The 14,210-nt window shown below is 34.9% G+C and overlaps 1 protein-coding gene across 1 annotated transcript; it reads left to right on the top strand.

Annotated features, from left to right (window-relative positions):
- The first annotated feature begins 7 nt into the window (after positions 1–7).
- LOC147386598 (2-oxoglutarate (2OG) and Fe(II)-dependent oxygenase superfamily protein) lies at positions 8–5,633 on the top strand. The gene is made up of 3 exons (XM_086424485.1): positions 8–598; positions 2,439–2,772; positions 4,363–5,633. Exons 1-3 carry the CDS (start codon positions 105–107, stop codon positions 4,570–4,572), a joined length of 1,038 nt encoding a protein of 345 aa, XP_086280611.1. The 5' UTR covers positions 8–104; the 3' UTR covers positions 4,573–5,633.
- The last annotated feature ends 8,577 nt before the right edge of the window (positions 5,634–14,210 follow it).

Below are 14,210 nucleotides of genomic sequence, written 5' to 3' on the forward strand. Positions count from 1 at the left end.
TACTACGCTTAATGCACGCGTTTTTGGGCCCGGATAAACCAAAACGCTCATTAAAACAAACTACACAGCAAACCTTCATTTTCTATTCCTTGTCATAAGCTTCCATGGCTAACCTACGCACTCGAAATCGTTTGTTCTCCTTCAAACCACCTCCATCACCAATCGCCAACGCTAAAGGATCACGATCAGCCGCAGTTGACGATCGGATCCTCTCCGAATACCTCGAGAAAACACTTGAGGTTCCTGACCTTATTCTGCCGGAATCTTACTTTCCGGCGAGTACGAGTCGTCGAGTTCCGGCTGAGATCGATTTAACTTCGATTTTATTGAGAAACGACGATTCAACTCGTCAGCTTTTGGAGTCGGCTAGGGAGTTGGGATTGTTTCGGCTTATTGGTCACGGGATTTCGGGTGATGAGTTACAATCGATTGTAGCAGAAGCTGAGTGTCTTTTTCAAATTTCAGAGGAGAAAAAGAGAGATCTATACGGGAATTTCGGATTGAAAATTTTTAATCGAGAGGAATTCTTCTGCTTTCGGTCAGGAAAGGAGATGCTAAGAGAAGAAATCGGATCCGAAATATATCAAACATTATTAAGGTAAAAAGCCGAAATCCTCACTAGTTATTAGTTTTTCGGTTAATTTTTCATTTCGGACATAATTTTCACTAAAAAACAGAAAACGGTGTCAACTGTTATGTTATGGAATAATGATGAATGCACGCGGTGGATACACGCATGGCGTGACAAGTGCACAGAATCACACATCTGCGTACCTAAACCATGGTTTTAAAACTCGTCCCAGAACGTATCGCCGGAGTTAACTTGGTATATAGAAGTTGAACGAGATCTACTCACAAAGTCACTTTTTTTTACGGAGATTTAGGATTCACGTTCAATTTTTTGATTTTTTGAATGAGACATCTCAAACGTATCGAAAAACTCATCCGAGATGACTCGATATCGGGCCTGGATGAAATAAGATGTGAAATGGAGTTTTAAAATCATGACCTGGACTGCGTGCATTCACCATGATTTAGTACCTTTTCTTTTAATGGAATTACATTTTCTTAACCCCCTTTTACCAATGTCCTAATATGCGGTAAATTTCATGACTATTCATTTTTGGGATTTTCTTAATCAATTAAGGAAGATGAATCACACAGACGGGACCATGCAAAATATTTTTGCCTATAAAATACTTTTATAACGAGAGAAGGGTGAGTATTATTTGTACAAATGCATTTTAATAAATCAACATTAATTATAATTAACACTTTTTATCTTTACTATTATAATAATAAAAGTGAGTATTGTCTATGCAAAACCACATTAATTAGAAAGGGCCAATTTAGTGAAGTTGGTAAGGCGTGTGGAGTATTGATCTCATAATCTAGGTTCAAAACTCGTTAAGTCCACCTTCACGCTAGCCTTACCCTTGCATGCCTTCGAAAAAAAAAGAAAAATGAAAAAATCCACATTGAATTATATTATTTCAATTACGAGAGTAACTTTATATTAAGTTAATAGGATTGGGCAAATTATCAAGAATGCCTCTTGAAAAACATATGATCTGACCGGCTTTGTAAACACAAAATCCAATGGTTGGGATTTACTTATATCTCGATGACAAAATCCCAATGATACTTGTCTTGAGAATAAAATTGTGATCGTTGGATTTCATGTTTAAATGGTCAAGATATGATCATGTGTTTTTCTTGACTAGTCACTATATATATATATATATATAGTAATGGATAAAAAAAATTCTAAAATAATCTTTTAAATTAGTTATAAGTATAATTTTAACCTTCATGTGCAAAGGTGTATGCCATACACTTGTAAGATTTATAACATATACAAATCTTTATTCACATAATTATAAATTTATAATTTATCGAGATCAAGAATCGTTCATATATCTTAAGAAATTTATTCATGTTCCTAAATATCAGAAGTTTAGGATATTTACTTTGTGCTATAAGTTAAACCGATGATTCAAGATATAATTAGATATGTGCCTTTCATAATCCATATGCTAATGATCCGATGTGGGCAAATCCTCAAGTTGTGAACCTTGATCCATGTTTTCTTTAATTTTCCAAACTCACCTTCTCTCTCCTCTCTATGTTGGATCAAGTAAGGTTTTAGTGATTGATGGAAACCACCTCAATTCAAGATCCAATCTCTTCTCACATTTTTATGCGATGCCTTATTCTATTATGAGGTGCTGATCTATTTAAAGAAGTAGAAATAGAGGGCTAGAGATCCACTTTTAGTAAGATTCTTATCCATCAAGGTTTTCTACTAAATCCTCTTTATTGACGTCTCTACAATATAGAATTTTGGGTTCTAACACCCTCTAGTGTATAATAACATAAGATATAAAAAATACATTTAAAATGGCACCTTCCAATGCTTATGCTTTGTCTGGATTCAGTGAAAAAATGGAGAATATGTACAGTCGGCTCGAAGCTGTTGCTGATAGTGTGGGTGAGATTTTCTCAGAATGCATGAGAAAGTCACACAAGAAGAGGATTGAAGAGAGAGAATCAATTCTTCGATTTAAAAGACACAATCATAATATTCTCGACGATCGAACATCAACATGCGATGATCAAGAAGAGATCAATATGGATTCTTTTGATCCTCACGCTCTAAGTCTCTACCTTTTCGATGGCGATCACAAGCTCTATGTACAATCCCAGAAAGGTTATCTGTCTTTCAATATCAGCAGTAGCACCATTGTTGTCATCATCAGGAAGCAACTTGAGGTAATGAGATTTCTAATATTTAATGCTTATGGTCTGTTTGTTTGCTCGGGGTGAAATCAAGTTGGTGACAAAATTTGACGATCTATTCATTTTTCTTTATTTAATTAATTTAACAAATCATGGACAAGAGATCTTGAAATTACACCTTGATTTTAAACATTTTTTCAAAGGGATAATTCCGAAAACATGGGCAACTAGCCTAGTTGACACCTTCAATTTATCTATGATTTGTTGAGTCCAAATAGCCTTTTTCTAAGTTAGCAAGGATGTTCACCCTTACTAAGGGACTTTTGTCACATCAAAAAACATCATGTGATGCTTCTTATGAACTTTGATTCCCCCCCACCCCACACACATAAAAAAAAAAAAAAAGGGTTAGTTTTAATTGTTGAATTTTAATTTTAAGTTAAGTGGAAGTTCGGTAGTTGTCCATTTTCAAAACCTTGGATTAAGCTCAAAATTGTCTTTTGAGTTATTATTATTATTATTATTATTTTTTGGATCTGAGTTTTTTGATGAAATTTAGAGGGTTGTGGTGTTGGATTGCTAATGTGGTAATGCATTTGAGCAAAACGACCCTTAGTGAGGTTTAAAATCTTACTAAGTTAGTAAGGAAAATGTTTCTCCAATTTGTTTCAACATTTTGTTGAAAATGACTTTTATGAAAAAATAAACTTTCATAGATTCTTGGTAAATATATTTTTTCTTATTCTTTTTTTAAAAAGCATTTACTTATATGTTGGAAAAATTAAGAAAATTAAAGGCCGACGAGATTATTTTCTTTCTGAATCCAGTATTATTTTCAAGTGAACATCTTTTGCCATGAAAATGACTTAGCAAGATCGTATTCTCTCAACTCGAACAATGAACAAAGCTGTACATGGATTTCTTTAGATATGCAGGGCTCTCAATGGGCCAGACCATGCAAACAGCCTGACATCAAAATCCTACACCAAGACCGGCCCATTTAATGATTGGTCTGGGTTGGGCTAGACCAAATAAATTTTCATTGTTTTCAGGCCTGTTTACCTATCTAATATAAGTCACGAGACTGGGCTGCCAATGGGTCTACCTTGAAACCCGAACTTGGCCTTAAATACGAAGTGAGACCAGATAGGCCTGGTAGCACTATCCAAACATGATCAATGGCAGGCTGGGCCAAAAACCAGTCCATTGAAGGCCCTAGTTTTAGATTCGTCTAGGTTGATTCAACAGTCCTACTTTGAAGGAACGCTCCTCGTTATAAGACACGTGGAATTTTAAATTTATTTCACAGCCCTACATTTCATCAAAATTTGAAACACCTCCTTGGAAATGCCACATGTAATTCAATGGAGATGGTTTCTTCAAAACTTTGAAGCCCGTTGATTCAAGGTGGGCTGAATGACACAAACAATTGAGACCCATATAAGTTTAGTTTAATTGGTGCATAGAATTGGAGTGGAATCAAATTGACATAAGAATCCATGATGATGTATTTTGATATTTGGTCCTAATTGAGGTCCAATTAAGTTGAATAGATTCCCAACAAATTTCCATGTTAGGCAAGTTGTTATTTATATCTAAGGAGAAATGGGTTCATGAATTCAGGAATGGAGCCATGGTGAATTCAAATGTATTTCTGAGGAACCAATCGTTGACAACGGAAGCTTCTCTTACTCCATAGAGTTCATGTGTTCACCTGCAACTCTAAAACATGATCTTAATCAAATTAAAAAGACCATCTCCATACTCGATCAGATAATAATATTGCTGGCTGTCATTCTCCTATACAATTTCTTTGTGTACATTTCATCATAAAGTCCATCCAGTGTGAGTTTTTATTTATTTATTTATTATTATTTAATTTCTCAGATTGAGGGTGTGAAAGAAATTAATTTAGTTGAAGTCTGAAAATGTTCTAGTATGTGATGATGAAGGGGTATCAAGGCATGGATCTGATACCATTTTAATGTGAAGATGATGAATGTTGTATGGTTTTTCATTCTGCATGGACCATTGGGCCTCTCTGGTCCGGGCCTTTTTTTTTTTTTCTGTGTGTTTGTGTGTGTGTGTGTGTGTGTGTGTGTGTGTGAGAGAGAGAGAGAGAGAGAGAGAGGAAAAGTGTTTCCTTGTATTTATGGAGTGGTTTGATTATACACAAATTAAATTTGAAGTAAGAAAAGAAGGAAGAAATGGTCGTTATGAATTGGGTCTGGTTTCAAATTACTCCTAATACTAATATAATGTTGTTTTGTTGTTATAGTGGTGTTTGATGATAAGATCATTCATGTGATGGGAATATTTCAGAAAAATTGTGGAAATACGTGATTTTAGAATATCTATAAATCTAAACAAACCCTATAAAACAATAGCCATTGAATTTTGAACACATATATCTTAATATGATTATAAATCAAAATTAAATAAATTGAGATCTCACCTTGATTGATTTAGGGGTGAAATATACATGTATATGAGTTAGGTTCAAGAGCCAAAAATGTAGCCAAAGTTGTAGGCAAAACATTTTGTCTTATATGGGTTAAAAGTTTTAGAAATGGCTGATTTTTTTTGTGAGGATGGTACCATCCTCATAAAAAAACAGCCCATTCTAAAACTTCTAATCTTAGTTTAATAGTTGAAGAATTGTGAACCGCCAATTTTTACTGTTAGTTCAAAATCACTTTTCATGGGGTTAGAAGTTTTGGAATTGGGATGGAAATTTCGTCCCTTCCCTATAGTGTTGGTTTTTTATTGTTTTAAATGGTTCCGGGGCGGGTTTGGTATTAAAAATAAAAAACCGAATTGGTTTCGGGGCAGGGATGATTTTGATATACCCTGTTCCGTTAACCCGCCCTGCCCCGCCCCAATGTTTATATATACATACTTTCTAAAAAAGAAAAATTGATTAGCATAGTGGTAAGACTCATAGAGACCATCTCAGATTCAAACCTTCTTGAACTATCTTTTTTTTTCTTACTTACAATACCCCAATTTCTTAAATTATTTCTCACACCTCAACACGGTACAAAAATTAAAATGGGTTGGTTTGAAGGGCTATCAGGTCGGGGCAGGGTGGGGAAAACCTATTAGAGGCGGGGGCAGGTTTGGGACAAAAAATTAAGACTTGAGTCCCGGTCGAGGCGGGTTCGGGGTGCGCATATATAATTGAGGGCGGTGGACGGGTTTAGGTTTACCCGATCCAAATCTGCCCAGTTGCCATCCCTATTTTGGAATGGGCTGATTTTTTGCGAGGATGATCTCCTCACCATAGAGATTATCCTTGCAAAAAATCAGCCAATTCTGAAACTTTTTAGCCATATAGGACAAAATTTTGTCTAGAACTTTGGCTGCCGAACGTTGTCATATATATACATATATGGTGGTGTTTGAAGGCCCTAAAGAGAGCCAAACATTGTGCCAAATTATTTTTCAATGTATGGGTTAGGAGTTTCGGAATGGGCTAATTTTTGGTGAGGATGATCTCTATGATGAGGAGATCATCCTTACCAGTCCATTCCAAAACTTCTAACCCCGTCAATAGTGATTTACAAAAATTGGATGATCCATGATTGTTCAACTTGTAAACTAGGGTTAGAAGTTTCAGAAAGAGCTGATTTTTAGTGAGGATGGTCTTTATACCATAGAGATCATCTCACAAAACATCAATGCATTCCGAAACTTCTAACCCCTTTTTAGAAAAATGTTTGGCTCTTTTTAGGGCCTCCAGAGGCTTCCCATATATATATATATAAAACCTTCCAACGGCTTAGACGATAACTTATAACAATGCGCATTGAAAATAAACTCCTCCCTTTTGTTCTAATCTCTCTCCAAGAAAGTTCAAGGAATCCATCTTTTACAATTTTTTTTCCTTCAACTTTTCTCCAAGGTTTATCTCTTGCACCCCTCGAAAGACTTTGAGCCTCCAAGCAAAAAACCTTTAGAGAATCTTGGAAGTCAAACATCCTTACAAGTTAAGATTTTTCTCAAACTACTTTAGTAGCCAATTCACTAACCATATCTAGAATCCATCAATTAAAATTAAAAACTTTTTGAGTTCTAAAATCTAGGGATTGGGTTCAACAATTTGTTTAGAATTGGTCTTACATGTTGGAGCATTGGAAGGCCCAATGAATCCAATGGTTGACTTCTAAAACCCTTGGGCTCACTTATAAATTTGTCCTAACTTTTAGGAATTATATTAAATTCTCTATTGAATAAATGTACCTCATAATAAAAGTCATTTTTCCTATGGAACCAACGATTGGATTATTTAATCATTCTCTAATCTCATTAAGAAATGGCTATAACGCTTTTATGGAAATCAAATTATATGGAAATGAAATTAGGTGAATATTAAACAAGTTTTGTTTAATATTTTCATTTAATTAGACTCAACAAAATCACATTCTTGGATAAGAAAAATTATGATCTAAGAATGATTACTCAAAATGCTTTGGGATACCCAATTCAAAGCTAGTTCTTTAAAAATTGATAGGCCCAATGATCAATTTGTTTTGAAAATTGTAAGTGATATAGGACATCTGTAAATACGTGATCTTCAAAACCTTTTTAAAGGTTTGAGCTCATCTACATAAGTTTAAGAGTCATCGTTATTCAAAGGGTTTGAGTGTGAATGGACACCACAAAAATGTTTTTAAAATTCTATAATTGTTGGCTTGTAGTGATTCACATATTCAAAAATAAATGGGTTTTTGCCTACCTAGAGAACTAAGGTAAGGAGATTCGGTTGGGGGACAAGGAAGGTGTTAGGCACCTTATCCTTTCTATCAAAAGATAGTTACCCATAGATTGATCATAAGTGAGATTAGAAACCATTTTTTGGATTTTGAAAGTAGAGGGAGTTATAGAGATAATTTAGGAAAATTCGGCTATAATCTAGTTTTAGAAAACGTAAAAATTAAACTAATGAGGAAGCTAACAATAGAAAAGGGTGCTTGTTGAAATTTTTTGTGAGCCTAAGATTTTAGTAGGAATCCATCATTTTTGACCCTAAAGCTCTTTTAAAGGATTATGTACTCATTTGGGAGCATCTTTTTGTTGGTTTAGCCTTTAAGAGGTGTCTATGAATTGAATACCACGATGAAAAGACTAAGGACCTTTATGCATGATTTGTGTTCACTTTAGGACTGTTTTTGTGTTGATTTAGATAGTTAGGTAAGGATCTAAAGAGATCACCATCCTTAACTATTAACCTATTTACAAGCAAAGAGTGGAGTGTGTGCAATTGTGAATGCATGAGTGTCCAAGAGGAACTTATTAATGATTTTATGAGGAGAAGATTACCTCACCGAAATGAGGGATTACTTTTTGTCACCTTAGCCATTAGAAACTAGCAAAGTTCTAATCTAGGAATTTAAAGGTACTTGAAGTAAATAAACTTGAAATAAATTGTAAGGAATTTAAAAGACTTAAAAGTAAAGTGCAAGGAATTTAAATGCTCTTGAATAGCTTATGATAAACTTATTGGAAGAAGATTACTTCACCTAAGTGAAGGATTACTCTCTTTCCTTCATGCCATTGAACTAGAAAAGAAATTACGACTACATTATTGCTAGAATTTAAAGAACTGAAAGTAAATAAAACGAAAAAGGGGAGTAGATAGAAGTGGGAGGTTTAGAGAGGATTACATAAAGAAAACAAAAAATTAAAGATTTCTTCCCACCTTGGTCTCTTCTTCATTTTCTTTTTGGTTAAAGCTCCTTGGGGGTTTGAAGAAGTATTTGAATAGGATTTTGGAAGGTTAGAAGGCTTTTGAGGAGAGAGTTGGGTAGAATTTTAGATCACTTGAGCTCATCCCCTTTGTCTTGGATAGGTCTCCTATTTATAGGATTTTGGGAGACCATTGAGGATAGACTAAAATTTAGAATACCCAATATTCTCATAAAAATCTTATAGAGTAACTTCTTTTACCCCTCATCAACTTGGCTTTGATGGTCTTTTACTCACCTATGGGTCTGATTTATCAAGAGATAGATTAGTAAAACTCCTATAATTTCTAAAGAATTCTTTGAGGGGGTAAAGTGTTCCTAGACCCTAGGTTTTGAGTCAATTGAAAGAGAATTAAGCCAAATGCATGTAATTTTGTGTTTGGATTTTGGACATTAATGTTATTTTCCTAGACTAACTCTCTAACAAACTTGGGATAGTCTAGTATTTGTGTTAAAGTTTTAGTGGATTCTATAGGTTAGGCAAAATTGTCAATGCCTCTTTAACTTGGTCAAATTATAATGAATCCTTTATAATTGATGATAAACTTAGAGGGCATAAGAGTAAACCATCTTAATTTGACTATAACAAATGGGATTAAGGTTTAATTACACTTATATGGGGACCAACACTTAACCAAGAGTCCTTGCTAGAAGATTTATGAAATTACTAGAAGACCAAAATGGTTGGATTATTAGAGGGTTAATGAAAGGATAAAAGAGTAAAATAGAAGGATTTCTTGATGGAAAAGTCATGAAGAAAAGGGTTTAGAATGTAATTTTCCTTAAGAAAATTCGAACACATATGGGCTTGTTTAGCCTTGGGTGAGCCAACGTCTGAACACAATTATGTCTGACCGAAGGTGACCCCCATTCTAGGTAAAAATTAAACCTAGTTGTAGGTCACCTCCATCCTATGCAACACTTTGCTTTGGCCATAAGTAAGGTTCGGCCAAGCCAAAAAATGACATGGCCTAGGGTCACCTATGGCTAGGCTTAAATCCAGGTTGAAAAGTAGCATTTAGACCTTGTAGCTACTAAGAAATATAGGCTTTAAAGTTTCTTTGAAATATTCCTTGGTTCAAGCTATATTACAATTAGATTCTCGAAATTAAATATTTAACACTAGGGTCTCTTTTAACAAATGCATTAATCAATATTCTCATCCCTTACTAAAAAGTATCCTATTTAGGGACCCTCGAGCTTGAACTTGAGAAAAAATGGGGTGTTTATAGCTGTCCCTCTTTGTAAGAGTGGCGTGCAGCAAATCACAAAGATGTAGACTCAAACTCCTTTTTGTCTAGACGAGCTTGAGTCGGCTTGCTTGTTCGCATCTCACTTTAGTAAATTTAGATTGAATTTATTAAAACAAAGAGTCGGTCTTCCCATACTCTGATTTTGATAGGGATTAGACCTAAAATTCTAGGCTTCTCAACTCGATGTATGGTTCTTGAAGTTTTCGAAAATAACAAGTTTCTTAGCATGATGTAGGGCTCTTGAAACTGTTTGATAAAGAAAATGATTTGAACGTAAAAAATTCAATATGTGTTTACTTAAATAAAAATTGACTTTACATTTAAAGTCGATAAAACTTTCCAAGACTGGATTTAACTTAGGAATTTCTTCGGTGATCAGACATACATAGATAGATTTTAGGTATGAAATTTTACTAGAATAACGATTAATCTTTCTCTTATCCTCTTTTAACTTTTTTTTCTCTATCTTTTTTTTTTTTTTGAATTTGTTTTTGAATTTTTCTAATTTTTTCTAATTTTTTTCTTTTATGAGATTTTTTTTGGCTTGGCTGAAGGTGAGGTACAGATAGGTTAAATTTTTTGCCTGGCCGTGGGTCACTCCCATACTAGAAATATGTTATACGATTTTGAGCATTATTTGCTTATTGGCTCAAAACCAAACCGAACCTTCTATCTATTCTTACACATTTCGTCATCAACCTCTGTCCTTGTGAAAATTATTGGTAATTTATGCATGATCTTCAACCATCCTTGGGTTCATGGTTTGCGAGTTGTACTGATCCATTCATCACTTTGACCATGTCGATTTGAAGCACCAAGTCTGATTTTGCTCGAGTTGAACCCATTTTCCATTTTCGATTTCTGAATTTCTTCTTAAGGGGAGTGATTGGTCTTTAATTTCTCCGATTTGTTACTCATAGATCATAAATTTTTGGTTCATTTGGATTTATTTGGGTCAGTTGATGTAAAATTTGGGGTTTTTGAGTTAACCTTGGGGGGTAAATTGGGTAGGAATTGAGATGGAATTAAGCAAAATTGGTTTGATTTTTGGGTTTTGATAGATGTAGGGGTGTATTGCAGTTGGATTGATGGATTCGAGTGGGTTGAGGGGATGGTATATTTTGGTGTTGATAGTTTATTATTGAATCTCCCAAGTATTTGATAAAATGCTTGAATGAATTGGGTGATGAAATAATGATTTTTGAGGATTGGTAAAGCATTGGTTAAGCTTAGGTAGGGATTGTGACAGTTTGAGTAAGGTTTTTATGGATTTGGGATGCTTATTTTGTGTTGGGTATACTACATGTTTGACAAAGTATCACAACGAAGTTGACATGGGTATGGGGAAAATGGCTTGGGGTATGAATTAGCTAAGGCGTGGGAGTTTTGGTATTTTGAATTTTTTTGAATTTTTTTTATATTTTTGGATATGACTTTTTCTCGGCTTCTAACACATTTTTTATTTATTTTTTCTCTTCAGATGGGTCGATTTAATATTTTCAAGGCTTTGAGGGGCGAATCATTTGACACATCACATCTGAAAGGTAATTCTTAGAGTAGTTTAGAGGAGGTGAGGCCTCAAGTGCCTTTTGATAGTGGAGAGGAGTGCGAGGCAATTCATGATTCTCCACTTGTAGTGGCAGAGTCTAAGGCTATGGCAACATGGGTAAATGATACTACCACATTAAGGGTGGTCATCCCTCCTGAAATTGTTGCTCAAATCCATGACATACCTCTATTATTCAGTCTTCATCGTCACATATTTACTTGTGTGCGTGTCGATATCAAGGTACTTATACCAGATGGACAGTTGACGGATAGTTAGTTCATTTTTTACAACATTTATGCAGCTTCTTCCTATGCACTTAAGGCACAAATGGGGTTGACAGGATTTTGTACTTTCTTGGAGATACCCTATTTCTTGGTTGATAGATCTTTAGTCATTGTATTCATGGAAAGGTAGTTTCTTCAAACTCACACATTCCATTTCCTTGAAGTAGAGCTCAGTATTCGACCTTCCGATATTTTGGGTATCACTGGCATCGAATTTGGGGGATTGCCTCTACCTTTTGTGAAAGTTGATGAAGATGAGATGTTGAGGCTTATCGGTCCTAGTGCTATCCCCATATGTAAATGGCTGAAGGAAAGACATTTGAGTATTACTTGGCTGAAGAGGATGTATTTGAAAAAAGGCCTTTACAAGACCATTCTAATTGACCCTCCTTATTTCATTATCATGTTCAGACGACTGTTCCTTACTATGTTGGATGCCTATTTTTTCTCTGATTATCAGGCTTTAGTTGATGTCATTTTTATCTTAGCTCTACGTAATATCAAATGTAGTCATGGATTTGATTGGGGAAGTATGATATTTGGGACTATCATTAGGAGGTTGGATCGAGTAATGGGACGGCCAGGTGATGGGATCTTTATCCATCTATTATAGCCTTTCCTTGAGGTACTTCACGATCTTGTTTTTCATTTTCGTACTTTCTTTTCCTATTCATCTATGTATCACACTTTATTCTCACATTTTGCAACTATTCTCACACCGTTATTTTCAGTTATATCTTCCTCGCATGCCTTCTAAGGGAGCTGACTATCCTATGAGTTAGAAATTCATTATCTGTCCCAAAAAGACATAAAATAGTAGAAGTGTAACACCCCAAATTTTTAATTCGTATCTCGAGGAAAATAAATAGTGGAATTTTAAGAAAATCTTGAAAGTGGGACTTAGGGTAAAATTGTGGGACCTTATTTTGATCATTTTTAATAGAATCTGACCTCACCATTAGATTCAAAATGATCGAAAAACATAGTTTAGCCTGTAAGCACGCTCAAATGCGAGTCCGAATATAAAAGTTACAAAATCCTCGATTACCGGGTCGGACTAGGCTAAAACAGTGACTTTTTATTAGAGCAATAATTTGTAAAATTCGATCATACCATTGGGTTTATAACGAAAAATTATTCAACGTAGACTATTTATTTGTCATTTTTGGAGATCAGGAAGTCGAATTATCGCTAAAAACGAAAACGACATCAAGTTTAGGGGTCACCTCAGGCCAAAAATGTAAATTTTTGTTAGAGATAAAATTTGTAGAAATTGACTACACCATTAGATCCGGAACGAAAAATTAGACAAAATAGAATATTCATTCGTCAGTTTTGGAGTCCGGATGATCAAGTTATCGTCAATCAAAACAATTGATAAAATGTCGAATTCGTCCCAAATTTAATATAAATAATATTTAAATTTTTTTTATATGTCATCTTCCCCAACTCGTCAATACAGCCGTGCGAAAAAAAAAAATTTGTTTTTTTCCATCGATGTTCTACCTCAGATCCTTCGCAAATGGTTCGTCGTCGACGATCGCCGCAGAAGGGAAAAAGATCCGCAGCTACGTTCTCTACAAAACCCACCCAACTTTTCTTTGTTTCACATTCTATTTCACCCGATATCGTCAAAAATCAGCCGTATTTGGATACGGAAATTTCGAAACTTTGACCTCGAATTTCGTCTATTTCAGGGTCAAACCGTCTTCCGACGCAGAAGGGAGAAACGTCCGCAACCTCATTCTCTACACAACCCAATCAAATTCCTTCCGTTTTCTTGACTTTTTCACCCCGTATAGTAAAAAATCAGCCATATTTTTATACGGAGATTTCGTAACTTTGACCTCGATTTTCATCGATTTCGGGGTCAAACTGTCTTTCGCCGTAGAAGGGAAAAGAGACGAGCACATCGAGATCTTCGAAACCACCAGGCCAATTTCTAAAATCAGTCACTTCGAAGTTCGGTCCGTCTCTATTTCCGCGCCAATCGTCTCGATTTCCGCGCATACGCTTCAATCATCTCGCCTAGAGATTGTGAGGAACTCTCAATTTCCATTAGTAATCATAGATTGTGAAAATTGCATTTAGGATTTTATTGGAAAAATTTGGATGTATTTCCGAAATATAGAATTCTTTGTTTATTTCAAAATTCACGCCAGAAATTGCATGTTTGATATGTTTAATTGTATTTTTAACAAATTATACGTGGGTATAGTATTATAACGGGTTATTTCCATAAATTGGGTCTTGTGCACTGTTCGGACCCCGTTTTGATATAAAATTTGTATTCTTTTTCAATATTATTGATAGAAATAAATTCTATAGTTGGAAAATGTGATTTAATATTCAATGAACTCATTTTGAGTTGATGAATATCAGAAGATGGATGTTTTATTGAAGAGATTGAAAATTGTAAAAAAAATCGGAAAGAGGGAAAAAAAGGTATGAAACGGTAAAATGTCAGAGTCACACCCGAGGGGTGATGTCTGCATTTTACGTTGTTGTGTTGTGTGTAGATTGGTGAACAGATATCCAGGGATAATATTATTGGTTGCATGTTTATTTCCTTTCTGTTAGCGCGAGGCGCTGTTTACGTTTCCGTTATGTTATTTATTTTAGGTCGGGTGGCCACACT

The sequence above is a fragment of the Akebia trifoliata genome, chromosome 14 (assembly GCF_017979445.1).
Source record: "Akebia trifoliata isolate Shusen 1 chromosome 14, ASM1797944v1, whole genome shotgun sequence".
Taxonomy (NCBI): domain Eukaryota; kingdom Viridiplantae; phylum Streptophyta; class Magnoliopsida; order Ranunculales; family Lardizabalaceae; genus Akebia; species Akebia trifoliata.